The 27,104-nt window shown below is 45.7% G+C and overlaps 1 protein-coding gene across 1 annotated transcript in view; it reads left to right on the top strand.

Moving 5' to 3' along the window:
* Nucleotides 1-27,104, top strand: part of LOC106604009 (ubiquitin-like protein 3) — a 41,927-nt gene that overhangs the window by 12,483 nt on the left and 2,340 nt on the right. Inside the window, exons 2-4 of the mRNA XM_014198338.2 lie at nucleotides 18,759-18,867; nucleotides 22,747-22,833; nucleotides 26,426-26,503. Coding sequence (XP_014053813.1) covers nucleotides 18,759-18,867; nucleotides 22,747-22,833; nucleotides 26,426-26,503 — 274 coding nt within the window. The remainder of the gene's footprint in view (nucleotides 1-18,758; nucleotides 18,868-22,746; nucleotides 22,834-26,425; nucleotides 26,504-27,104) is intronic.

Genomic DNA, 27,104 nt, shown 5'->3' with positions numbered 1-27,104 from the left:
TCTACTCTGCTAGCCATCACCTCTCCTAAACAGGTGTTCTACTCCGCTAGCCAGCACCTCTCCTAAACAGGTGTTCTACTCTGCCAGCACCTCTCCTAAACAGGTGTTCTACTCTGTTAGCCAGCACCTCTCCTAAACAGGTGTTCTACTCTGCTAGCCAGCACCTCTCCTGAACAGGTGTTCTACTCTGCTAGCACCTCTCCTAAACAGGTGTTCTACTCTGCTAGCCAGCACCTCTCCTAAACAGGTGTTCTACTCTGCCAGCACCTCTCCTAAACAGGTGTTCTACTCTGCCAGCACCTCTCCTAAACAGGTGTTCTACTCTGCTAGCCATCACCTCTCCTAAACAGGTGTTCTACTCTGCTAGCCAGCACCTCTCCTAAACAGGTGTTCTACTCTGCTAGCCAGCACCTCTCCTAAACAGGTGTTCTACTCTGCTAGCCAGCACCTCTCCTAAACAGGTGTTCTACTCTGCTAGCCAGCACCTCTCCTAAACAGGTGTTCTACTCTGCTAGCCAGCACCTCTCCTAAACAGGTGTTCTACTCTGCTAGCCAGCACCTCTCCTAAACAGGTGTTCTACTCTGTTAGCCAGCACCTCTCCTAAACAGGTGTTCTACTCTGCTAGCCAGCACCTCTCCTAAACAGGTGTTCTACTCTGCTAGCCAGCACCTCTCCTAAACAGGTGTTCTACTCTGCTAGCACCTCTCCTAAACAGGTGTGTTTCTTTCGCCTCCAGACAGAGCATGGCCTAACTACATCTGCCTTATCACTCACTTAGTATCTTAATATACTACAGCTAGGTGGTTTTACTACAGTTAGCTGGTTTTACTACAGCTAGGTGGTTTTACTACAGCTAGGTGGTTTTACTACAGCTAGGTGGTTTTACTACAGCTAGGTGGTTTTACTACAGCTAGGTGGCTTTACTACAGCAAGGTGGTTTTACTACAGTTAGATGGTTTTACTACAGTTAGGTGGTTTGACTACGGTGTTGTTGTGAACCAGTTATAGCTAAACATCAAAACATTTAAAGAACCTATTTCTCAATGCCAGGAACAACATATAATAAATAGTAACTTAGAGCAGCACCCCTAGAAAAAAAATCCCCAAATTACAAACTCTTAAATGAATTATTATAATACACTGCTCAAAAAAATAAAGGGAACACTTAAACAACACATCCTAGATCTGAATGAAAGAAATAATCTTATTAAATACTTTTTTCTTTACATAGTTGAATGTGCTGACAACAAAATCACACAAAAATAATCAATGGAAATCCAATTTATCAACCCATGGAGGTCTGGATTTGGAGTCACACTCAAAATTAAAGTGGAAAACCACACTACAGGCTGATCCAACTTTGATGTAATGTCCTTAAAACAAGTCAAAATGAGGCTCAGTAGTGTGTGTGGCGTCCACGTGCCTGTATGACCTCCCTACAACGCCTGGGCATGCTCCTGATGAGGTGGCGGATGGTCTCCTGAGGGATCTCCTCCCAGACCTGGACTAAAGCATCCGCCAACTCCTGGACAGTCTGTGGTGCAACGTGGAGTGAGACATGATGTCCCAGATGTGCTCAATTGGATTCAGGTCTGGGGAACGGGCGGGCCAGTCCATAGCATCAATGCCTTCGTCTTGCAGGAACTGCTGACACACTCCAGCAATATGAGGTCTAGCATTGTCTTGCATTAGGAGGAACCTAGGGCCAACCGCACCAGCATATGGTCTCACAAGGGGTCTGAGGATCTCATCTCGGTACCTAATGGCAGTCAGGCTACCTCTGGCGAGCACAGGGAGGGCTGTGCGGCCCCCCAAAGAAATGCCACCCCACACCATGACTGACCCACCGCCAAACCGGTCATGCTGGAGGATGTTGCAGGCAGCAGAACGTTCTCCACGGCGTCTCCAGACTCCGTCACGTCTGTCACGTGCTCAGTGTGAACCTGCTTTCATCTGTGAAGAGCACAGGGCGCCAGTGGCGAATTTGCCAATCTTGGTGTTCTCTGGCAAATGTCAAATGTCCTGCACGGTGTTGGGCTGTAAGCACAACCCCCACCTGTGGACGTCGGGCCCTCATACCACCCTCATGGAGTCTGTTTCTGACCGTTTGAGCAGACACATGCACATTTGTGGTCTGCTGGATGTCATTTTGCAGGGCTCTGGCAGTGCTTCTCCTGCTCCTCCTTGCACAAAGGCGGAGGTAGCGGTCCTGCTGCTGGGTTGTTGCCCTCCTACGGCCTCCTCCACGTCTCCCGATGTACTGGCCTGTCTCCTGGTAGCGCCTCCATGCTCTGGACACTATGCTGACAGACACAGCAAACCTTCTTGCCACAGCTCGCATTGATGTGCCATCCTGGATATGCTGCACTACCTGAGCCACTTACCACTAGAGTGAAAGCACCGCCAGCATTCAAAAGTGACCAAAACATCAGCCAGGAAGCATAGGAACTGAGAAGTGGTCTGTGGTCCCCACCTGCAGAACCACTCCTTTATTGGGGGTGTCTTGCTAATTGCCTATAATTTCCACCTGTTGTCTATTCCATTTGCACAACAGCATGTGAAATTTATTGTCAATCGGTGTTGCTTCCTAAGTGGCCAGTTTGATTTCACAGAAGTGTGATTGACTTGGAGTTACATTGTGTTGTTTATGTGTTCCCTTTATTTTTTTGAGCAGTGTATTACATTGTTCTAAAAGTTGTGTTTGAGGTCTTCTCCAAATCAGCTCTAACTTCATTAAAAAAAATAATAATCCCACAACGCCCTGCGGTCAGCGGTCACACAATGAATTAAAAACACAGTAGGATACATTAGGCAGGCGAATTGGGCGTCCATTCGTCAATCTGCACATTTCATCCCTGAGAACTTCCACGCCTATCAACAATGGAAAGACTGCTTCTCAAAGTGGATGCTGTCAATGTGGCTTCTAATGCATCTCTAACCCAGTCACCACAAAGATACAGGCATCCTTCCTAACTCAGTTGCCGTAGAGGAAGGAAACCGCTGAGGGATTTCACCATGAGACAAACGGTGACCTTAAAACAGTTGCAGATTTTAATGGCTGTGATAGAAAAAAACAGGATGAATCAACAACATTGTAGTTACTCCACAATACTAACCTAACCTAAATGACAGAGTGATTGTACACTGTGATTGTAGACTGTACAGAATAAAAATATTCCAAAACATGCATCCTGTTTGCAACAAGGCACTAAAGTAAAGCTGCAAAAAATGTGACAACGCAATTAACTTTTCGTCCTGAACATAAAGTGTTGTTTGGTGCAAATCCAACACAACACATCACTGAGTGCCACACTCCATATTTTCAAGCATAGTGGTGGCTGCATCATGTTATGGGTATACTTGTAATTCTTAAGGACTGGGGAGTTTTCAGGATAAAAAGATACAGAATGGACCTAAGCACAGGCAAAATCCTAGAGGAAAACCTGGTTCAGTCTGCTTTCCACCAGACACCGGGAGCTGAATTCACCTTTCAGCAGGACAATAACCTAAAATACAAGGCCACATCTACACTGGAGTTGCTTACCAAGAAGACTGTGAATGTTCCTGAGTGGCCAAGTTACCATTTTTACTTAAATCTTCTTGAAAATATATGGCAAGACCTGAAAATGGTTGTCTAGCAATGATCAACAACCAATTTGACAGAGCTTGAAGAATTTAAAAAATAATTATAATGGGAAAATATTTCACAATCCAGGTATGGAAAACTCTTATAGACTCACAGCTGTAATCACTCTTAGAGACTTACCCAGAAAGACTCACAGCTGTAATCACTCTTAGAGACTTACCCAGAAAGACTCACAGCTGTAATCACTCTTAGAGACTTACCCAGAAAGACTCACAGCTGTAATCACTCTTAGAGACTTACCCAGAAAGACTCACAGCTGTAATCACTTTTAGAGACTTACCCAGAAAGACTCACAGCTGTAATCGCTCTTCGAGACTTACCCAGAAAGACTCACAGCTGTAATAACTCTTAGAGACTTACCCAGAAAGACTCACAGCTGTAATCACTTTTAGAGACTTACCCAGAAAGACTCACAGCTGTAATCACTCTTCGAGACTTACCCAGAAAGACTCACAGCTGTAATAACTCTTAGAGACTTACCCAGAAAGACTCACAGCTGTAATCGCTACCTAAGGCGCTACCTAATTAACTTTTAACAAGGCACACCTGTTAAAATTGAAATGCATTCCATGTGACTACCTCATGAAGCTGGTTGAGAGAATGCCAAGACTGTGCAAAGCTGTCATTAAGGCAAAGGGTGGCTACTTTGAAGCATCTAAAATATAAAATATATTTTGATTTGTTTAACACTTTTTGGGTTACTACATGATTCCATATGTGTTTTTTCATAGTTTTGATGTCTTCACGATGACTGTACAATGTAGAAAATAGTAAAAAGAAAATATAAACCATTGAATGAGTAGGTGTGTCCAAACGTTTGACTGGCACTGTATGTAAATGAGAGATTTCTGTATTTCATTGTCAATGAATTTGCTAAAATTTCAAAAAACGTTTCCACTTTGTCATTTTCCGGGTATTGTGTGTAGATTGGTGAGAAAAAAATAATATAGAATCCATTTTGAATTCAGGCTGTAACACAACAAAATGAGGAACAAGTCAAGGGGTATGAAGACTTTCTGACAGCACTGTATGTAAGGAAGGAAGGAAGGAAGGAAGGAAGGAAGGAAGGAAGGAAGGAAGGAAGGAAGGAAGGAAGGAAGGAAGGAAGGAAGGAAGGAACAGAAAGAAAGGAAAGGGAAACAAGGGAGAACATCTCATCTGTCATCTTCCTTTCTTTAATACACTCCTCCATCCATCTGTCCATTCTCTATCACCTCACACAGGAAAGTCATCCCCTCTCTCCTCTCATCTGCCCATCCCCTCTCTCCTCTCATCTGTCCATCCCCTCTCTCCTCTCATCTGCCCGTCCCCTCTCTCGTCTCATCTGCCCTTCCCCTCTCTCCTCTCCTCTGCCCTTCCCCTCTCTCCTCTCTGACAGAAAGCAGTCATCCATTCTTACACTATTCCTCATCCCCTCTTTAATATGCTCATCTGTCCTATTACTCTTGTCAGCCATCCCTCGTTCCTCTCTCACCAGTCTTCATCTCCATCTGATAGATTCCATCTCTCCTCATCGCTCTTCTCTCACACACGCGGACAGGCACAGAGTGCCATACAGCTAAGCCTCAACCTTGACTGTACCTCACACAGGCTAATAATAACAGGTTAACTAGTCAGGACACAGTGTGCTTTCAGACCAGCCTGCTCTACACAGAAATAATTAGGGGAGGTGAGAAAAGAGAGGGATGAAGAGAGAGGGATGAAGAGAGAGGGGAGAGAGAAGAGAGGGTGATGGAGAGAGAAGAGAGGGTGATGGAGAGAGAAGAGAGAGAGGGATGGAGAGAAGAGAGAGAGGGATGGAGAGAGAAGAGAGAGAGGGATGGAGAGAAGAGAGAGAGGGATGGAGAGAGAAGAGAGAGAGGGATGGAGAGAGAAGAGAGGATGGGAGAGTGAAGAGAGGATGGGAGAGTGAAGAGAGGATGGGAGAGAGAAGAGAGAGGATGGGAGAGAGAAGAGAGAGTGATGGAGAGGTAACCCAGCGCTGGTATAGTGGACAGAACACATGTTGGGTTTATTTTGACCCAGCCAGTTGGATTATTTGGATTATCCAAACATGGGTTAATTTAACTACTGTATAAATTGGTATTTTTTACCTTCATTTGGGTTGACCTAGCAGCTGTTTTTTTTATTTTTTTTTAGGAGGTGTGGCCCATTAGGGGTGTGGCTTTTGGATAGTTATTCTTGGCCATCCGTGAGAGTAAATGTCTTTCCTGTTCATCATGTTAAATTTGTACACCACAAATTAAACATTTCCTTGAATATTTTTACACATTACATACTCTAATATAAATTTCACATTACTATTATTTACATATTCCAACATTGAGATAAATGTTAAGATACTTAACAGGCATTTTACACAAATGACTGATGATTGGCTGAACGGAATTGATAAGAATATTCTAGGATAGGGCTGGCTGATATGGCATAAAAACCATATCTCAATTTTTTTTTTTTAAACTTATTCATGATAAATCTAAATAGATTTTTTTTTAATGTTTTCTCTAAATAAACATTGTTGTACAATTAAAGATCCAACACACTACATTTCCAACAGTAATTGAATGAATTCAGGGATTAAATAGTTATAAGAAGACTAAATATAAGTCTTCCACAACGTTAAGACCCACTAATAATTTCATTATTTTATCAAAATAGTTTTAACTGCTATTTTTGTTTCAATAATCACTAATCTGGCTTTCAAGTCTATCTATGAAAAAGGCCTTTTTTTGTGTCACACATTTACCTAGAACCATGCATAATGCACATTCACTAATAATCACTAATTTCTTGTAGCAGGCATTAGTATATAGAAAACGAACACAGGTCTCATCAACAATCTCTCCAGCCCACGAAGCTAGTGAGTAACCAGCTAATGTTTATATTTCATGTTTAGCCAGCTTGGATCTATTTGCTAGCTAACAAGGTACAATAGAACAGCTGAATTGTTAGGAACACACCATTATGTCCGTCTCCAACTGCTTGAACGCCATGGTTAGCCTGTCCACTTTGTTCAGATGTTGAAATCAAGTGGCCTACCTTATTTTCTCAGAATGAGAACGAGTTGCCAATTCCTTATATAATTGTGTTTCATGCCCAATTGCACATTTAATAAAACACGGACTAGACAGCTAGTATAACAGTCTTTGGCTAAAAAATGCTGCCAATGTCGACACGAACTGAGCATTAATTTTCCATTATCAATGTTTATTGATACTCTCGTTTTAGTAGTGTCTGCTCTGCGTGCAATTTGAGTAGTTGAATAAACTCCGTAATAAAAAGGGTTAGACAAGTTAACTTAACAGTACAATAATGTCTCCATGTGTTTTGGTGTCCGTATGACCCATTTTTTTGGGGACCAAACCTCAAAAGCAAATAGCGAGTTGAAACCGTTAGTCAGAGAGAAAGATGTGATCTCTCAACTTTGTTGGCGTGAGAGGCAGGGGGAGGGGCTTGGTGTGTGTAAACCATAGAGGAAGAGGCGAAGCAAGGGGTTTCACTTCAGCAAAAATCAGTCCAAAATAAAATCAATGCGTTTCTATGGGTTTATTTTGGAACCTAAGCTTGCCGCCGGCCTTCCCGCCATTGGGACAACGACTACCATTGTTAGAGCGGGTGGAGATATGCATCTCGTCATTATATACAGATCTCTGGGTCAAGTAGGCCAAGGTTTTTCTGTCTTGAGGTTCTTATTGTCACTGAGTGTACTGAACATGTAACAGGCATGTTTTCCTACGGGATCTTTGAATTCCCCTAATTTCTCTTTAGAGAATAGTCTTTGCACTGGAATATTTGGTGACATATGTATTGCAAGGTATTGCATACCTCATTTTGTTTCTTTATAGTATGCAAGTGTAATTCACCAGGGGAGAATGTAACAGGGTTGGTTATGTTTCCACTTGCCTCTAAAGGAAGGTGTATTTAATGTTCAAGCATTCTTATTGGTTGGTTCAACTCTGATGACAATAAGGCGTGTTGTGATTGGCCCCGCTTGCAGATAGGGGGAGATCGCGAACGTCAGGTCTTCCCAGTATGAAAATGTGATGCAAGGAGTAGGTCACGTTCTGAATACTGTTTTATATTTTATATTTTACAATGTGTACAAGTTTGCTGTGCGTTACTGATTTATACATGTGTGGGTATATGGTACCTGTTAGGGATTGAGTGGCTTTCTGGGATGTGCTTTGGCATATGATTGCTGTAAATAAGTGTGTTCGCTAGCATACACTGATGTAATGTTCACATAAGCCCACTGCTAACACAATTGTCTTCATGCTACAGATTTTGCCATCGACAGCCATCAATATCGTTAAGCCCTGCACAACTAACGTGCTGTTTCCCATTTAACAACAGAAATAAATACAATAGTACGCACAGCACATAGGAGTGAAGGAGACGAGACCAAAGAGACAACATGAGAACAAGCGGACAAAAACACTCATAAAAACGATACAGTCATTTGGAAAATCGCGCATAAACATAAATTAGAATGAATCAAATTAAATTGTATATCTCCCAGCCCTATTCTGGGAACTGTTTATTAGACTTCAGTCTGGCTTTTGACATTATCGATAATAGTCTGCTGTTTAAAAAAACTTACGTGTTATGGCTTTACACCTTCTGCCATATCATGGATTGAGATTTCCCTGTCTAACAGAACACAGAGTGTGTTCTTTAATGGAAGCCTCTCCAACATAATCCAGGTAGAATCAGGAGTTCCCCAGGGCAGCTGTCTAGGCCCCTTACTTTTTAAAATATTTTCACTAATGACCTGCCACTGGCTTTGAGTAAAGCCTGTGTGTCTGTGTATGCGGATCACTCAACATTAAACACGTCAGCTACAACAGCGAGAGAAATCACTGCTGTCAGTTTTAGAATGGGTGGCAAGTAATAAGCTAGCCCTAAATATTATACAAACTAAAAGCATTGTATTTGGGACAAACCTTAACTAAATCCTAAACCTTAACTAAATATTGTAATGAATAATGTGGAAATTGAGCAAGTTGAGGTGACTAAACAGCTTGGTGTAACCCTGGATTGTACACTGTCATGGTCTAAACATATTGATACAACAGTAGCTAAGATGGAGGGAGGTCTGTCCGTGATAAAGCGCTGCTCTGTTTTCTTAATGAGTTGCCTATATACAGAGCAGTGGTATGACTTCCCTATGTGCATTGTTGATGAGTTGCCTATATAGAGAGCAGTGGTATGACTTCCCTATGTGCATTGTTGATGAGTTGCCTATACAGAGCAGTGGTGTGGTTTCTTAATGTGATGAGATTATAGAGATACAATTGAAGTCGGGAAGTTTACATACACTTAGGTTGGAGTCATTAAAACTCGTTTTTCAACCACTCCACACATTTACATACACTACATACACTAAGTTGACTGTGCCTTTAAACAGCTTGGAAAATTCCATAAAATGATGTCATGGCTTTAGAAGCGTCTGATAGGCTAATTGACATCATTTGAGTCAATTGGAGGTGTACCTGTGGATGTATTTCAAGGCCTACTTTCAAACTCAGTGCCTCTTTGCTTGACATCATGGGAAAACGAAAGAAATCAGCCAAGACCTCAGAAAAAAGATTGTAGACCTCCACAAGTCTGGTTCATCCTTGGGAGCAATTCCCAAACGCCTGAAGGTACCACGTTCATCTGTACAAACAATAGTACGCAAGTATAAACACCATGGGACCACGCAGCCGCCATACCGCTCAGGAAGGAGACGCTTTCTGTCTCCTAGAGATGAACATACTTTGATGCAAAAAGTGCAAATCAATCCCAGAACAAAAGCAAAGGACCTTGTGAAGATGCTGGAGGAAACAGGTACAAATGTATCTATATCCACAATAAAACGAGTCCTATATCGACATAACCTGAAAGGCCGCTCAGCAAGGAAGAAGCATATGCCTAGCTAAGATCCATGCCTCAGTCAATTTCTCTGCAACAGAGGTCATTCTGTCCATCAGCTGTTTACTGTCCGTTCAGCAAAGCAGTACATTCCTGAATTGTATTTTTTTTGTAGGTGGGTATTTCTCACTGTATATGTGTTATTGAAATGGCACCTTTTAAAACAAGCACACATCTTCTTCAAATTAAATGTTTATTTGTCACATGTGCCGAATACAACGGGTGTAGACCTTACAGTGAAATGCTTACTTACAAGCCCTTAACCAACAATGCAGTTTTAAGAAAATAGCAACAACAACAAAAAGTAAGAGATAAGAATAACAAATAGTTAAAGAGCAGCACTAAATAACAATGTGGAGGCTATATACAGGGTGTTACGGTACAGAGTCAATGTGGAGGCTATATACAGGGTGTTACGGTACAGAGTCAATGTGGAGGCTATATACAGGGGGTACCGGTACAGAGTCAATGTGGAGGCTATATACAGGGGGTTACGGTACAGAGTCAATGTGGAGGCTATATACAGGGGGTACCGGTACAGAGTCAATGTGGAAGCTATATACAGGGGGTACCGGTACAGAGTCAATGTGGAGGCTATATACAGGGTGTTACGGTACAGAGTCAATGTGGAGGCTATATACAGGGTGTTACGGTACAGAGTCAATGTGGAGGCTATATACAGGGTGTTACGGTACAGAGTCAATGTGGAGGCTATATACAGGGGGTACCGGTACAGAGACTCCCGCCTACACCTCCCGCCTACACCTCCCGCCTTCACCTCCCGCCTTCACCTCGTGCCTCGTCGCTAAAGCCTCACAGAAGCTCAACATCTATCTTATACTGCCACCTATTGGGGGCGAGTGAAGTTGTTCCAGTTTTGTGTTTGTGGAATTTGACTGCTGGGAAACGATGTGAGATTGTGCTGTATTTGGTCATCTATACATGTAGATAATAGGTAGAATCTACCTATCTATCACCCGAAACTGATTTGTGAAGGTGCTGGAGACGAAAAGGCATAACTAGAGAAACAGGAAAGAGTCTCTGCACACTTACAGTACATGTAAAGTATACTGCTCAAAAAAATAAAGGGAACACTTAAACAACACAATGTAACTCCAAGTCAATCACACTTCTGTGAAATCAAACTGTCCACTTAGGAAGCAACACTGATTGACAATAAATTTCACATGCTGTTGTGCAAATGGAATAGACAACAGGTGGAAATTATAGGCAATTAGCAAGACACCCCCAATAAAGGAGTGGTTCTGCAGGTGGTAACCACAGACCACTTCTCAGTTCCTATGCTTCCTGGCTGATGTTTTGGTCACTTTTGAATGCTGGCGGTGCTTTCACTCTAGTGGTAGCATGAGACGGAGTCTACAACCCACACAAGTGGCTCAGGTAGTGCAGCTCATCCAGGATGGCACATCAATGCGAGCTGTGGCAAGAAGGTTTGCTGTGTCTGTCAGCGTAGTGTCCAGAGCATGGAGGCGCTACCAGGAGAAAGGCCAGTACATCAGGAGACGAGGAGGAGGCTCTAGGAGGGCAACAACCCAGCAGCAGGACCGCTACCTCCGCCTTTATGCAAAGAGGAGCAGGAGGAGCACTGCCAGAGCCCTGCAAAATGACCTCCAGCAGGCCACAAATGTGCATGTGTCTGCTCAAACGGTCAGAAACAGACTCCATGAGGGTGGTATGAGGGCCCGACGTCCACAGGTGGGGGTTGTGCTTACAGCCCAACACCGTGCAGGACGTTTGGCATTTGCCAGAGAACACCAAGATTGGCAAATTCGCCACTGGCGCCCTGTGCTCTTCACAGATGAAAGCAGGTTCACACTGAGCACATGTGACAGACGTGACAGTCTGGAGACGCCGTGGAGAATGTTCTGCTGCCTGCAACATCCTCCAGCATGACCGGTTTGGCGGTGGGTCAGTCATGGTGTGGGGTGGCATTTCTTTGGGGGGCCGCACAACCCTCCATGTGCTGGCCAGAGGTAGCCTGACTGCCATTAGGTACCGAGATGAGATCCTCAGACCCCTTGTGAGACCATATGCTGGTGCGGTTGGCCCTGGGCTCCTCCTAATGCAAGACAATGCTAGACCTCATGTGGCTGGAGTGTGTCAGCAGTTCCTGCAAGAGGAAGGCATTGATGCTATGGACTGGCCTGCCCGTTCCCAGACCTGAATCCAATTGAGCACATCTGGGACATCATGTCTCGCTCCATCCACCAACGCCACGTTGCACCACAGACTGTCCAGGAGTTGGCAGATGCTTTAGTCCAGGTCTGGGAGGAGATCCATTTTAATTTACATCATTTAGCAGACGCTCTTATCCAGAGCGACTAACAGTAGTGAATGCATACATTTCATACAATTTCATACATTTCATACATTTTTTATTTTTTTTCTGTGCTGGCCCCCCGTGGAATCGAACCCACAACCCTGGTGTTGCAAACACCATGCTCTACCAACTGAGCCACAGGGAAGGCGACATCAGGAGACCATCCGCCACCTCATCAGGAGCATGCCCAGGCATTGTAGGGAGGTCATACAGGCACGTGGAGGCCACACACACTACTGAGCCTTATTTTGACTTGTTTTAAGGACATTACATCAAAGTTGGATCAGCCTGTAGTGTGGTTTTCCACTTTAATTTTGAGTGTGACTCCAAATCCAGACCTCCATGGGTTGATAAATTGGATTTCCATTGATTATTTTGTGTGATTTTGTTGTCAGCACATTCAACTATGTAAAGAAAAAAGTATTTAATAAGATTATTTCATTCATTCAGATCTAGGATGTGTTGTTTAAGTGTTCCCTTTATTTTTTTGAGCAGTGTATAAATATTACCAAGCCGCCAATCAGCCAAACAATGACAACAATGCCTTATCATTGATGAGCAGTGCACTGGTCTATGTCCCTTGGCGATTGACATTATTATTCTGGTCCTTCCTCAGTAGAGGGTTGAGAGAGACTGTCTGGCTATGTTCCAGTTCTCCACCGTTCCCCACAAAGTGTACAGCAGTAGAACATCTGCAGATGGACTGTCCAGACTATCCAAATAAAGTGTAGCCTCTCTCGTTCTCTCCCTTATTCTCTCTCTCTCTCTCCCTTATTCTCTCCCTCCCATACTCTCACTCTCTGTCCCTCTCCCACCATCTCCCTGTCTCACTCAGTTTTTCAGTTTTTGTAGGTCAATGCAGGTAAACATGAAAGCTGTTTTTACACAGTCACCTTCCTCTTCATTGTGTTTACTGTTCGAGGAGTATTGCACTGTTTCTCTAATGTACACACACACACACACACACACACACACACACACACACACACACACACACACACACACACACACACACACACACACACACACACACACACACACACACACACACACACACACACACACAGGTGCAGTGAAATGCAGGTGTTCTTAGCTCCAGCAGTGCACCCTTTGCTATGAGACTCGAAATTGAGTTCAGGTGCATCCTGTTTCCATTGATCAGCCTTGAGATGTTTCTACAACTTGATTGGAGTCCACCTGTGGTATATTCAATTGATTGGACATGATTTGGAAAGGCACACACCTGTCTATGTAATGTCCCACAGTTGACAGTGCATGTCAGAGCAAAAACCAAGCCATGAGGTCAAAGGAATTGTCCGTTGAGCTCCGAGACAGGATTTTGTAGAGGCACAGATATGGAGAAGGGTACCAGAACATTTCTGCAGCATCGAAGGTCCCCAAGAACACAGTGGCCTCCATCAGTCTTAAATGGAAGAAGTTTGGAACCACCAAGACTCTTCCTAGAGCTGGCCGCCCGGCCAAACTGAGCAATCGGGGGAGAAGAGGCCTGGTCAGGGAGGTGACCAAGAACCTGATGGTTACTCTGACAGTACTCCAGAGTTCATCTGTGGAGATAGGAGAACCTTCCAGAAGGACAACCATCTCTGCAGCACTCCACCAATCAGGCCTTTATGGTAGAGTGGCCAGATGGAAGCCACTCCAAATGGCACCTAAAGACTCTCAGACCATGAGAAACAATACTCAGCCAATTGTACACTCAGGGAAGGAGAGCGAGCAATGAGGGAGAGAGAGAGAAAAGAAGGAGAAGAGACCTGCCTTCAGGGAAGGAGAGAGATCAGTGAGGGAGGGAGAGAGAGAGAAAAGGAGTGGGAGAAGACTCCTTCAGGAAGGAGAGAATCAGTGAGGGAGGGAGAGAGAGAGAAAAGGAGTGGGAGAAGAGGCCTGCCTTCAGGGAAGGAGAGAATCAGTGAGGGAGGGAGAGAAGAAAATGAGAGGCTGCTTCAGGGAAGGAGAGAGATCAGTGAGGGAGGGAGAGAGAGAGAAAAGGAGTGGGAGAAGAGGCCTGCCTTCAGGGAAGGAGAGAGTCAGTGAGAGAGAGAGAGAAAAGAAGGAGAAGAGGCCTGCCTTCAGGGAAGGAGAGAGATCAGTGAGGGAGGGAGAGAGAGAGAAAAGGAGTGGGAGAAGAGGCCTGCCTTCAGGGAAGGAGAGAGATCAGTGAGGGAGGGAGAGAGAAAAAGGAGTGGGAGAAGAGGCCTGCCTTCAGGGAAGGAGGTAGAGCCGTGAGAGAAAAGCAGGTACACCAGAAAAATGTGAGGGACGGAGAGAAAGAATGAAAAGTAAGGGGGGAGCCTGCGAGGGAGAACAGCAGTCGAGTTTAAGACTAGATGGATGGAGAAAGAGCACGGCGAGAGAAGGAAGAACGAGAGTGAGAGAGAAGCCAAGTGTGAGAGAGGAGGAGAAGGAACGAATGGGTATCCATGTTGCTCTGTGTTGAAGGTGTTACCAGGTCAGCAACTCACCATTGCACCGGCTGTTGTCATGGTGACGTGCCATAGTAACACCGTGGAAACACCATGGTTACCGAAAGAGAGAAGCTGCAATGACTTCAAGAATCTGCAATGACTTCTCCCCCCTCTCTTTTTCCCTCTCTCTCTCCGTCTCTCTCTTCGTCTTTCTTTCTGTCTCTTTTGCTCCCCCCCTTCTCTGTGACTCTCTCTTTATCCGTTTCTTGTTCTCTGTCCCTCTCGCTCACACTCTTATCTTCAATAAAGCTTTATTGGCAGGAAATACATTGTCAAAGCAGAAGAGTATCAGATAACATCAGATGAAATAACACAATCACAAGAGGACATACATGAGAGATAGAGGGAGAGAGGGAGGTAGAGGGAGAGAGGGAGGTGGGAGAGAGGGAGGTAGAGAGAGGGAGAGAGGGAGGTAGAGGGAGTAATAGAGGGGGAGAGGGAGGTAGAGGGAGAGAGAGAGGGAGAGAGGGAGGTAGAGGGAGAGATAGAGAGGGAGGTAGAGGGAGAGAGGGAGGGAGGTAGAGGGAGAGAGGGAGGTAGAGGGAGAGAGAGGGGGAGATAGAGGGGGAGAAGGAGAGATAGAGAGGGAGGTAGAGGGGGAGAGAGAGGGAGGTAGAGGGAGAGAGGGAGGTAGAGAGAGGGAGATAAAGGGAGTAATAGAGGGAGGTAGAGGGAGAGAGAGAGGGAGAGATAGAGGGGGAGAGGGAGAGATAGAGGGGGAGAGGTAGGTAGGGAGAGAGAGGGGGAGAGAGAGGGGGAGAGAGAGGGAGGTAGAGGGAGAGAGAGAGGGAGATAGAGGGGGAGAGAGAGGGAGGTAGAGGGAGAGAGAGGGGGAGATAGAGGGGGAGAGAGAGGGAGGTAGAGGGAGAGAGAGGGGGAGATAGAGGGAGGTAGAGGGGGAGAGAGAGGGAGGTAGAGGGGGAGAGAGAGGGAGGTAGAGGGGGAGGTAGAGGGAGAGAGAGGGGAGATAGAGGGGGAGAGAGAGGGAGGTAGAGGGAGAGAGAGGGGGAGATAGAGGGGGAGAGAGAGGGAGGTAGAGGGAGAGAGAGGGGGAGATAGAGGGGGAGAGAGAGGAGATAGAGGGGGAGATAGAGGGGGAGAGAGAGGGAGGTAGAGGGGAGAGAGAGGGAGGTAGAGGGGGAGAGAGAGGGAGGTAGAGGGAGAGAGAGGGGGAGATAGAGGGGGAGAGAGAGGGAGGTAGAGGGAGAGAGAGGGGGAGATAGAGGGGGAGAGAGAGGGAGGTAGAGGGAGGTAGAGGGAGATAGAGGGGGAGAGAGAGGGAGGTAGAGGGGGAGAGAGAGGGAGGTAGAGGGGGAGAGAGAGGGAGGTAGAGGGGGAGAGAGAGGGAGGTAGAGGGAGAGAGAGGGGGAGATAGAGGGGGAGAGAGAGGGAGGTAGAGGGAGAGAGAGGGGGAGATAGAGGGGGAGAGAGAGGGAGGTAGAGGGAGGTAGAGGGAGAGAGAGGGGGAGATAGAGGGGGAGAGAGAGGGGAGAGAGAGGGAGGTAGAGGGAGAGAGAGGGGAGATAGAGGGGGAGAGAGAGGGAGGTAGAGGGAGGGAGAGAGGGAGGTAGAGGGAGGGAGAGAGGGAGGTAGAGGGAGAGAGAGGGGGAGGTAGAGGGAGAGAGAGGGGAGATAGAGGGGGAGAGAGAGGGAGGTAGAGGGAGGTAGAGGGAGGTAGAGAGAGGGAGATAAAGGGAGGTAGAGGGGGAGATAGAGAGGGGGAGAGAGGGAGATAAAGGGGGAGATAAAGGGAGGTAGAGAGCATATCAGTCAGTCTCTAATGTTCTGTTTTCTTGTTCCAAACCATAATCCCCTAGAATACATCACCACACCACATAGCTTCTAGCTGTTTAGCTCTTTCCATGCATGCCTTGGAGCTCCGGTATCGCTGTCTTAGGAAACAATTCCCAGCATTCCCATCCGCCATCAAACCTGCATAATTCTTACTTGAAACAGTTTTTGTGTGTAATAGACTGAATTACATGGTGTCAACACCTGACTCCAGACTGATCTGTTCTTGCTATTTACCATCTGACCCCAGACTGAGCTGTTCTTGCTATTTACCACCTGACTCCAGACTGATCTGTTCTTGCTATTTACCACCTGACTCCAGACTGATCTGTTCTTGCTATTTACCATCTGACCAGACTGATCTGTTCTTGCAATTAACACCTGACTCCAGACTGATCTGTTCTTAGGGGGAGGAAAAAGTATGTTATTTATCTTTGAGTAGCATAAAGGAACCTACCTGGCTGCAGTAGAGCATCTGTGGAAACATGCTAATAATGCCTAATGCTAATGCTAATGATACAAATGGGCCTTTTTAGGGGTACCACCACAGTGACAAAGCCGTTAGTTCCTTTAATAAGTTGGCAAAAATGTATCGTTGTACCTTATGGCGGGTACAAATACTGCATGTACCTTTCTTCAATACATTGCTTTTACATTGATATTTTAGTCATTTTGCAGACACTCTGATCCAGAGACACTTACAGTAGTTATGAGACTGAACAGAAACATCAAAACAACATGTAAAGTGTTTCATGAGTTGAAATTAAAGATCCCAGAAATGTTCCATAAACACATTAAGCTTATTTCTCTCAAATGTTGTGCACAAATGTGTTTACATCCCTGTTAGTGAGCATTTCTCCTTTACCAAGATAATCCATCCACTTGACAAGTGTGGCATATCAAGAATCTGATTAAACAGCATGATCATTACACAGGTGTACCTTGTGCTGGGGGACAATAACAGGCCACTCTAAAATTTGCAGTTTTGTCACACAACGTAATAAGGAGTCTGTAATAAAGCCCTTTTGTAGGGAAAAACTAATTCTGATTGGCTGGGCCTTGCTCCCCGGCGGGTCCGGCTCCCCGGCGGGTCGGCCCGGCTCCCCAGTGGGTTGACCTATGCCCTACCAAGCCCACCCATGTCTGCGCGAATGAATGTATTTAATTGACTCATTTCCTTATATGAACTGTAACTCAGTAAAATCTTTGAAATTGTAGCATCTTTAATATTTTTTGTTTCAGTATATTTTTAGATCGCAAAAAATGAGAGAGTGCAGTTTGTTTAGCCCATTTTACAGCTAACTAGCTACTTCACATACGAATATTATCTTTGGTATTATTGTGTGTAGCTAGATACCCAGCCAGCCCATAGAGAGAGCATTGCATTGTGGGACTTTGTAGTCGACTTGAGCTGCAACAGATTTTTTGTTACCAACCTTATTATAATGACAAAATGAAGCATTTTTTTTTATTGTAGTGTTATTTTATTAACAGCTACCAGGATGTTGGTGTCACCTTAATTGAGGAGGACGGGCTCGTGGTAATGACTGGAGCGGAATCAGTGGAACGGTATTAAAACGTTCACCTCCGCTCTGGTCATTATTTGGAGCCCGTCCTCCTCTCAGCAGCCTCCTGTGATGAATTAACACTGTAAATTATAGTAATGAGTGGTTTTGGGTGGATTTAAGAAACAATCCGTACATGTGCCCTTCAAGTTAGCGAACATGTACCATGTGAGATTAAATGTGTATCTCTGAAGGTACATTTGCGTATTTTTTTGATATTTTTCTCAATATCATACATTTTATTTAACAAGAGTTTATAAACACCGTCACACAGCCTGGTTACATGTTGATTGGGGTTGTGAGGTTCGCAACGATTGTGTGTGTGTGTGTGTGTGATAGAGATTGTATAGTTGTGTGGCGATATTGAAAGTATTAATTTAATCTTTCAAGATCTGCTTGTTGTGATCATATAGCAGTGTGTACTTGTACTGTGTGTGTGTGTGTGTGTGTGTGTGTGTGTGTACTTGTACTGTGTGTGTGTGTGTACTTGTACTGTGTGTGTGTGTGTACTTGTATTGTGTGTGTGTACTTGTACTGTGTGTGTGTGTGTGTGTGTGTGTGTGTGTGTGTGTGTGTGTGTGTGTGTGTGTGTGTGTGTGTGTGTGTGTGTGTGTGTGTGTGTGTTTTGCAGGGCTCTCTCAGGCTATGAGCTATAAACTGATTTGATAACGTGATTTCTTCTCCAATCTGCCTGGTCTGTTGGTGTGGTTAGCTCCTCATCCCCTCTGTGTGTTTCAGATTAACCTGCTCCTCATCCCCTCTGTGTGTTTCAGATTAACCTACGTCTCATCCCCTCTGTGTGTTTCAGATTAACCTGCTCCTCATCCCCTCTGTGTGTTTCAGATTAACCTGCTCCTCATCCCCTCTGTGTGTTTCAGATTAACCTGCTCCTCATCCCCTCTGTGTGTTTCAGATTAACCTACGTCTCATCCCCTCTGTGTGTTTCAGATTAACCTGCTCCTCATCCCCTCTGTGTGTTTCAGATTAACCTGCTCCTCATCCCCTCTGTGTGTTTCAGATTAACCTACGTCTCATCCTGGTCAGTGGGAAGACGAAAGAGTTCCTGTTCACCCTCAACGACTCGGCCGCGGACATCGCCAAACACGTTTACGACAACTGGCCAATGGGTGAGTGACACCTCACAGACACACATTACAACTGGCCAATGGGTGAGTGACACCTCACAGACACACATTACAACTGGCCAATGGGTGAGTAACACCTCACAGACACACATTACAACTGGCCAATGGGTGAGTGACACCACACAGACACACATTACAACTGGCCAATGGGTGGGGGACACCTCACAGACACACATTACAACTGGCCAATGGGTGAGTGACACCACACAGACACACATTACAACTGGCCAATGGGTGAGTGACACCACACAGACACACATTACAACTGGCCAATGGGTGAGTGACACCACACAGACACACATTACAACTGGCCAATGGGTGAGTGACACCACACAGACACACATTACAACTGGCCAATGGGTGGGGGACACCTCACAGCAGGGCCAGCTCTATCTTTTTGGGGGCCCTAAACAAGATTTGGTTTGGGGGGGGGGCGTCCATCTTGCGGGTGAAATATTTTTGCGGTCCCCCTCTTGGCTGCGGAGAAGAAAATAAATGAAGTTCATTTCCTGCAATTCTACACATTTTGCCATGGGGTGGAGAGAAAATGTAGCAATTTTAAAACAAATTTCATCGGATTCTACACATTTTGCCATGTTCATATGATATCAATTACTTTTATTAAATGCGTTTTATGAAGCCCCTTATGTCGCTTATGCCCAGGGCCGGCCCTGCCTCACAGACACACATTACAACTGGCCAATGGGTGACCCTTACAGAAAAAACACAGGAATTTCACGTGATCACATGTGATCTTAAGTGAATTTAAGGAGGCGGTGTGGTTTATTCATTTGGTTTATTCATTTATTTCACGAGATCATGTTTTCACATGTTGCTTTTACATGTTGTCTAATGTAGAGAACAGCCAATGGAGAGTTGTTTTTACAATACAGAAAACATGATCTCGTGCAATAAATGTGACAAAATGAGGATGCAAAATTTCTACACGTGATACCAGGAAACTACACTTGATACCAGGAGACTACATGTGATACCAGGAAACTACATGTGATACCAGGAAACTACACTTGATACCAGGAAACTACACTTGATACCAGGAAACTACACTTGATACCAGCAAACTACACGTGATACCTGGAAACTACACTTGATACCAGGAAACTACACTTGATACCAGGAAACTACACTTGATACCAGCAAACTACACGTGATACCAGGAAACTACACTTGATACCAGGAAACTACACTTGATACCAGGAAACTACACGTGATACCTGGAAACTACACTTGATACCAGGAAACTACACTTGATACCAGGAAACTACACTTGATACCAGGAAACTACACTTGATACCAGGAAACTACACAGATACCTTGGAACTACATGTGATACTGGAAAACTACACAGATACCTTGAAACTACACGTGCTACCAGGAAACTACACAGATACCTTGAAACTACACATGCTACCAGGAAACCACACGTGATACCAGGAAACCACACGTGCTACCAGGAAACTACATGTGATACCAGGAAACCACACGTGCTACCAGGAAACTACATGTGATACCAGGAAACCACACGTGATACCAGGAAACTACATGTGATACCAGGAAACCACACGTGATACCAGGAAACTACATGTGATACCAGGAAACCACACGTGCTACCAGGAAACCACACGTGATACCAGGAAACCACACGTGATACCAGGAAACTACATGTGATACCAGGAAACCACACGTGATACCAGGAAACTACATGTGATACCAGGAAACCACACGTGATACCAGGAAACTACACGTGATACCAGGAAACTACATGTGATACCAGGAAACTACATGTGATACCAGGAAACTACATGTGATACCAGGAAACCACACGTGATACCAGGAAACTACATGTGATACCAGGAAACCACACGTGATACCAGGAAACTACATGTGATACCAGGAAACCACACGTGATACCAGGAAACTACATGTGATACCAGGAAACCACACGTGATACCAGGAAACCACACGTGATACCAGGAAACCACACGTGATACCAGGAAACTACATGTGATACCAGGAAACCACACGTGATACCAGGAAACTACATGTGATACCAGGAAACCACACGTGATACCAGGAAACTACACGTGATACCAGGAAACTACATGTGATACCAGGAAACTACATGTGATACCAGGAAACTACATGTGATACCAGGAAACCACACGTGATACCAGGAAACTACATGTGATACCAGGAAACCACACGTGCTACCAGGAAACTACATGTGATACCAGGAAACTACATGTGATACCAGGAAACTACATGTGATACCAGGAAACCACACGTGATACCAGGAAACTACATGTGATACCAGGAAACTACATGTGATACCAGGAAACTACATGTGATACCAGGAAACCACACGTGATACCAGGAAACTACATGTGATACCAGGAAACCACACGTGATACCAGGAAACTACATGTGATACCAGGAAACCACACGTGATACCAGGAAACTACATGTGATACCAGGAAACCACACGTGATACCAGGAAACTACATGTGATACCAGGAAACTACATGTGATACCAGGAAACCACACGTGATACCAGGAAACTACATGTGATACCAGGAAACCACACGTGATACCAGGAAACTACATGTGATACCAGGAAACCACACGTGATACCAGGAAACTACATGTGATACCAGGAAACCACACGTGATACCAGGAAACTACATGTGATACCAGGAAACTACATGTGATACCAGGAAACTACATGTGATACCAGGAAACCACACGTGCTACCAGGAAACTACATGTGATACCAGGAAACTACACGTGAAAACATTTTGAGCTAGACAAAAACCTCCCGGGAACCATGACACAACGTTCTGAGAATGTCTTCAAATCGTGTTCGGGGACGTCCCTGGAGCAAAACGGTAACTGGACAAAAAAAATGTAATTTGTGATACCTCACAAAGCTGTAGCCTACATGGTGTAGTATTAAAATGACTATCTACTGGACTAGACCACAGTGTGTGTGTCTGGTGCTACAGCTCTCTGAAGAGGGACTGGTGGGAATCTGACATCTTACACCTTAATGAGCTCAAAGATACTGTAGCTATCACTCAAAGGCCCTGGGCCAGAACTCCTCACGGGCCCTGTATCACATCTGTGTGTGTGTGGGTTAGTTTAGGATTCACATATGGTGTCCAGACTCCCTGCCTCTCTCCCTCTATTCCCTCTCCTCCCTCTCCTCTCTTCCCTCTCCTCTCTTCCCTCTCTTCCCTCCCCTCTCTTCCCTCCCCTCTCTTCCCTCTCCTCTCTTCCCTCTCTTCCCTCCCCTCTCTTCCCTCTCTTCCCTCTCTTCCCTCTCCTCTCTTCCCTCTTTTCCCTCCCCTCTCTTCCCTCCCCTCTCTTCCCTCTCCTCTCTTCCCTCTCTTCCCTCCCCTCTCTTCCCTCTCTTCCCTCTCCTCTCTTCCCTCTCTTCCCTCCCCTCTCTTCCCTCTCCTCTCTTCCCTCTCCTCTCTTCCCTCTCTTCCTCCCCTCTCTTCCCTCCCCTCTCTTCCCTCCCCTCTCTTCCCTCCCTTCCCTCTCCTCTCTTCCCTCTCTTCCCTCCCTTCCCTCCCCTCTCTTCCCTCTCCTCTCTTCCCTCTCTTCCCTCCCCTCTCTTCCCTCCCCTCTCTTCCCTCTCCTCTCTCTCCCTCTTCCCTCTCCTCTCCCCTCTCCTCTCTTCCCTCTCCTCTCTCCCTCTTCTCTATTCCTTCTCTTCCTGTCTCTCTATCTTTCTCTCTCCCATGAGACATAATCACACAGAAAAACTGGGAATACTATAGATGATGGTGACAACGGCGATGATGATGATGATGAGGGTGATCTTCATCTCTCTTTCAGACTGGGAGGAGGAACAGGTTAGCAGTCCTAACATCCTGAGGCTCATCTACCAGGGCCGTTTTCTACATGGAAACGTCACGCTAGGAGGTGAGACCACACACACACACACACACACACACACACACACACACACACACACACACACACACACACACACACACACACACACACACACACACACACACACACACACACACTCACACACTCACACACACAGTCACTCAGCTGGAGCAGTGTTGGGAAGCTGGTGTGTTCCCTCCATGTAAGTCTCTGTTCCCCTAGACTCCTGTCCTGAACAGAGAAACAGAGGACCCTCAGTTCTCAGGACAAGAGAGGAGGGAGGGTAAGAGGGAGAGACAAACTTGCTTTGACTGGACAGGGTGGAGAGGAAAGAGACTGGGCAGGAAAGGGAAGCACTGTGTTTGTGTTTGGGTAGACCTCAGACAGTGTTTACGGGAAGGGAGAGAGAGGGAGGGAGAGGGTTGAAGAGAGGGAGAGGGAGAGTGAAGGAGAGAATGGTCAAACGAGGGAGAGAGGGAAGGAGAGAGTGGTCAAACGAGGGAGAGAGGAAAGGAGAGAGTGGTCAAACGAGGGAGAGAGGGAAGGAGAGAGGGAGGGAGGGAGAGAGGGAAGGAGAGAGTGGTCAAACGAGGGAGAGAGGGAAGGAGAGAGTGGTCAAACGAGGGAGAGAGGGAAGGAGAGAGTGGTCAAACGAGGGAGAGAGGGAAGGAGAGAGTGGTCAAACGGGGGAGAGAGGGAAGGAGAGAGTGGTCAAACGAGGGAGAGAGGGAAGGAGAGAGTGGTCAAACGAGGGAGAGAGGGAAGGAGAGAGTGGTCAAACGAGGGAGAGAGGGAAGGAGAGAGTGGTCAAACGAGGGAGAGAGGGAAGGAGAAAGGGAAGGAGAGAGTGGTCAAATGAGGGAGAGAGGGAAGGAGAGAGAGAGGGAAGGAGAGAGTGGTCAAACGAGGGAGAGAGGGAAGGAGAGAGTGGTCAAACGAGGGAGAGAGGGAAGGAGAGAGGGAGGGAGAGAGGGAAGGAGAGAGGGAGGGAGAGAGAGAGGGAAGGAGAGAGGGAGAGAGGGAAGGAGAGAGTGGTCAATCGAGGGAGAGAGGGAAGGAGAGAGGGAAGGAGAGAGTGGTCAATCGAGGGAGAGAGGGAAGGAGAGAGTGGTCAAACGAGGGAGAGAGGGAAGGAGAGAGGGAAGGAGAGAGGGATGGAGGGAGAGAGGGAGGGAGGGAGGGAGAGAGGGAAGGAGAGAGAGAGGGAAGGAGAGAGGGAGGGAGGGAGAGAGGGAAGGAGAGAGAGAGGGAAGGAGAGAGGGAGGGAGGGAGAGAGGGAAGGAGAGAGTGGTCAAACGGGATGTCTTTTGCTGCGCTATGGGAGATACACAGCACGTCTGGATAAATGGGTGGACGGTGTGTGTGTGTGTGTGTGTGTGTGTGTGTGTGTGTGTGTGTGTGTGTGTGTGTGTGTGTGTGTGTGTGTGTGTGTGTGTGTGTGTGTGTGCACGGACTGTTACTGTACTATGCCCTCAGTCACAGTCATTTAGATCTTTCATAAACCAGAACACCTGGTCTAGACTTGAACATACACTTCCAAGAAGAGGAGGAATGGAGGGAGGGAGGAACGGGGGAGAGAGAGAGTTTGATAAAGAAAAGAGGTGGGGGGGTGGAGAGGAAGGGAGAGGAGACTGAGGTGCAGATTATTCTGTTGAGAGTTAACGGACAGACTAGAAGCATATGAAAGTTAACGGACAGACTAGAAGCATATGAAAGTTAATGTACTGACCTCGTTTTGTGGGCAGTGTACACATAGTCTGTCTTCTCTTGAGAGCCAGGTCTGCCTACGGCGGCCTTTCTCAATAGCAAGGCTATGCTCACTGAGTCTGTACATAGTCAAAGCTTTCCTTAAGTTTGGATCAGTCACAATGGTCAGGTATTCTGCTGCTGTGTACTCTCCGTTTAGGGCCAAATATCATTCTAGTTTGCTCTGTATTTTTGTAAATTCTTTACAATGTGTTGTTTTGTTTTCTCATGATTTGGTTGGGTCTAATTGTGTTGCTGTCCTGGGACTCTGTGGGGTCTGTTTGTGTTTGTGAACAGAGCCCCAGGACCAGCTTGCTTGGGGGGACTCTTCTCCAGGTTCATCTCTCTGTAGGTGATGGCTTTGTTATGGAAGGTTTGGGAATCGCTTCCTTTTAGGTGGTTGTAGAATTTAACGGCTCTTTTCTGGATTTTGATCATTAGCGGGTATCGTCCTAATTCTGCTCTGCATGCATTATTTGGTCTTTTAGGTTGTACACGGAGCCTTACAGAATTCTGCATCCAGAGTCTCAATTTGATGTTTGTCTCATTTAGTGAATTCTTGGTCGGACCCCAGACCTCACAACCATAAAGGGCAATGGGTTCTATAACTGATTCAAGTATTTTTAGCCAGATCCTAATTGGTTTTTTCAAATTTTATGTTTGATGGCATAGAATGCCCTTCTTGCCTTGTCTCTCAGATCGATCACAGGCTTGTGGAAGTTACCTGTGGCGCTGATGTTTAGGCCGAGGTATGTATAGTTTTTTGTGTGCTCTAGGGCACCGATGTCTAGATGGAATTTGTATTTTTGGACCTTTTCTGGAACACCGTTATTTTTGTCTTACTAAGATTTACTGTCAGGGCCCAGGTCTGACAGAATCTGTGCAGAAGATCTAGGTGCTGCTGTAGGCCCTCCTTGGTTGGGGACAGAAGCACCAGATCATCAGCAAACAGTAGACTTCAGATTCTAGAAGGGGGAGGCTGGGTGCTGCAGACTGTTCTAGTGCCAGCACCAATTCGTTGATATATATGTTGAAGAGGGTGGGGCTTATGCTGCATCCCTGTCTCACCCCCCGGCCCTGTGGAAAGAAATGTGTGTGATTTTTGCCAATTTTAACCGCTCACTTGTTGTTTCTCTCTTTCTTTCTTTCTCTCTTTCTTTCTCTCTCTCTCCCTCTCTCTCTCTCTTTCTCTCTCTCTCCCTCTCTCTCTCTCTGTCTCTTTCTCTCTCTCTTTTTCTCTCTGTGTCTTTCTCTCTCTCTCTCGCTCTCTCTCTCTCTCTCTCTCTCTCTCTCTCTCTCTCTCTCTCTCTCTCTTTCTTTCTCTCTCTCTCTCCCTCTCTGTCTGTCTATCTCTCTCTTTCTCTCTCTCTTTTTCTATCTGTCTTTCTCTCTCTCTATCTCTCTCTCTCTGTCTGTCTGTCTGTCTGTCTGTCTGTCTGTCTGTCTGTCTGTCTGTCTGTCTGTCTGTCTGTCTGTCTGTCTGTCTGTCTGTCTGTCTGTCTGTCTGTCTGTCTGTCTGTCTGTCTCTCTCTCTTTTTCTCTCTGTCTCTGTCTCTCTCTCTCTCTCTCTCTCTCTCTTTCTCTCGCTCTTTCTCTCTCTCTCTCTCTCTCTCTCTCTCTCTCTCTCTCGCTCTCTCTCTCTCTCTCTCTCTCTCTCTCTCTCTCTCTCTCTCTGTGTATTCTATAATATATTAGCCAGATAACTATGAGGATATATTTGCTTTGTTTTAAGTATTTGTCTGTTAACTAACCTTTCTCTCTTCCTCTCCTCCTCCCTCTCTTTATCTGTCCCTCTCTATCTCCTCCCTCCTATCCCTCTCTCTTTCTCTCCCCTCCTCCTCCTCCTCCCCTCCTCTCCTCCCCCCTCTCTCAGCTCTCAAATTACCCTTGGGAAAATCCACAGTGATGCATTTAGTTGCCAGAGAGACATTGCCTGAGCCAAACTCCCAAGGTAACAGGCTTTTCATTCATCTCTCCTGCCAGACTTTCATTCATCCCTTGTTCCTTCCCCTCACTGGTCCCTTACGGGGACTTTCACACGCTAAAACATACTCAGTAATTGTGTCTTTACTCTGATTAAATGTAGTACAGTTACTTCCTTTATGAATGGCCAGTGAGTCACACAATGGAATACATTTAGCCTGTGCTTTGCATCACCATTAGTATTGCCTACTATATACTGCATACTAGTTCCTGTAAGGATGTACCAGGAAGACATTACATCACCATTAGTATTGTTTACAATACACTGCATACTAGTTCCTGTTCCTGTAAGGATGTACCAGGAAGACATTACATCACCATTAGTATTGTTTACAATACACTGCATACTAGTTCCTGTTCCTGTAAGGATGTACCAGGAAGACATTACATCACCATTAGTATTGTTTACAATACACTGCATACTAGTTCCTGTTCCTGTACGGATGTTCCAGGAAGACGTTACATTAGTTAATTTAGATAGACGTATGCAATGATATACTTTAGCAAGACGATTCTCTGTCAGTAGCACCCAGTGTTGAGAATGTAAAATGACATGTAATGACATTATT

Source organism: Salmo salar, chromosome ssa04, assembly GCF_905237065.1.
Source record: "Salmo salar chromosome ssa04, Ssal_v3.1, whole genome shotgun sequence".
NCBI classification, from domain to species: Eukaryota; Metazoa; Chordata; class Actinopteri; order Salmoniformes; family Salmonidae; genus Salmo; species Salmo salar.
This window is presented reverse-complemented; position numbering and strand designations above follow the sequence as displayed.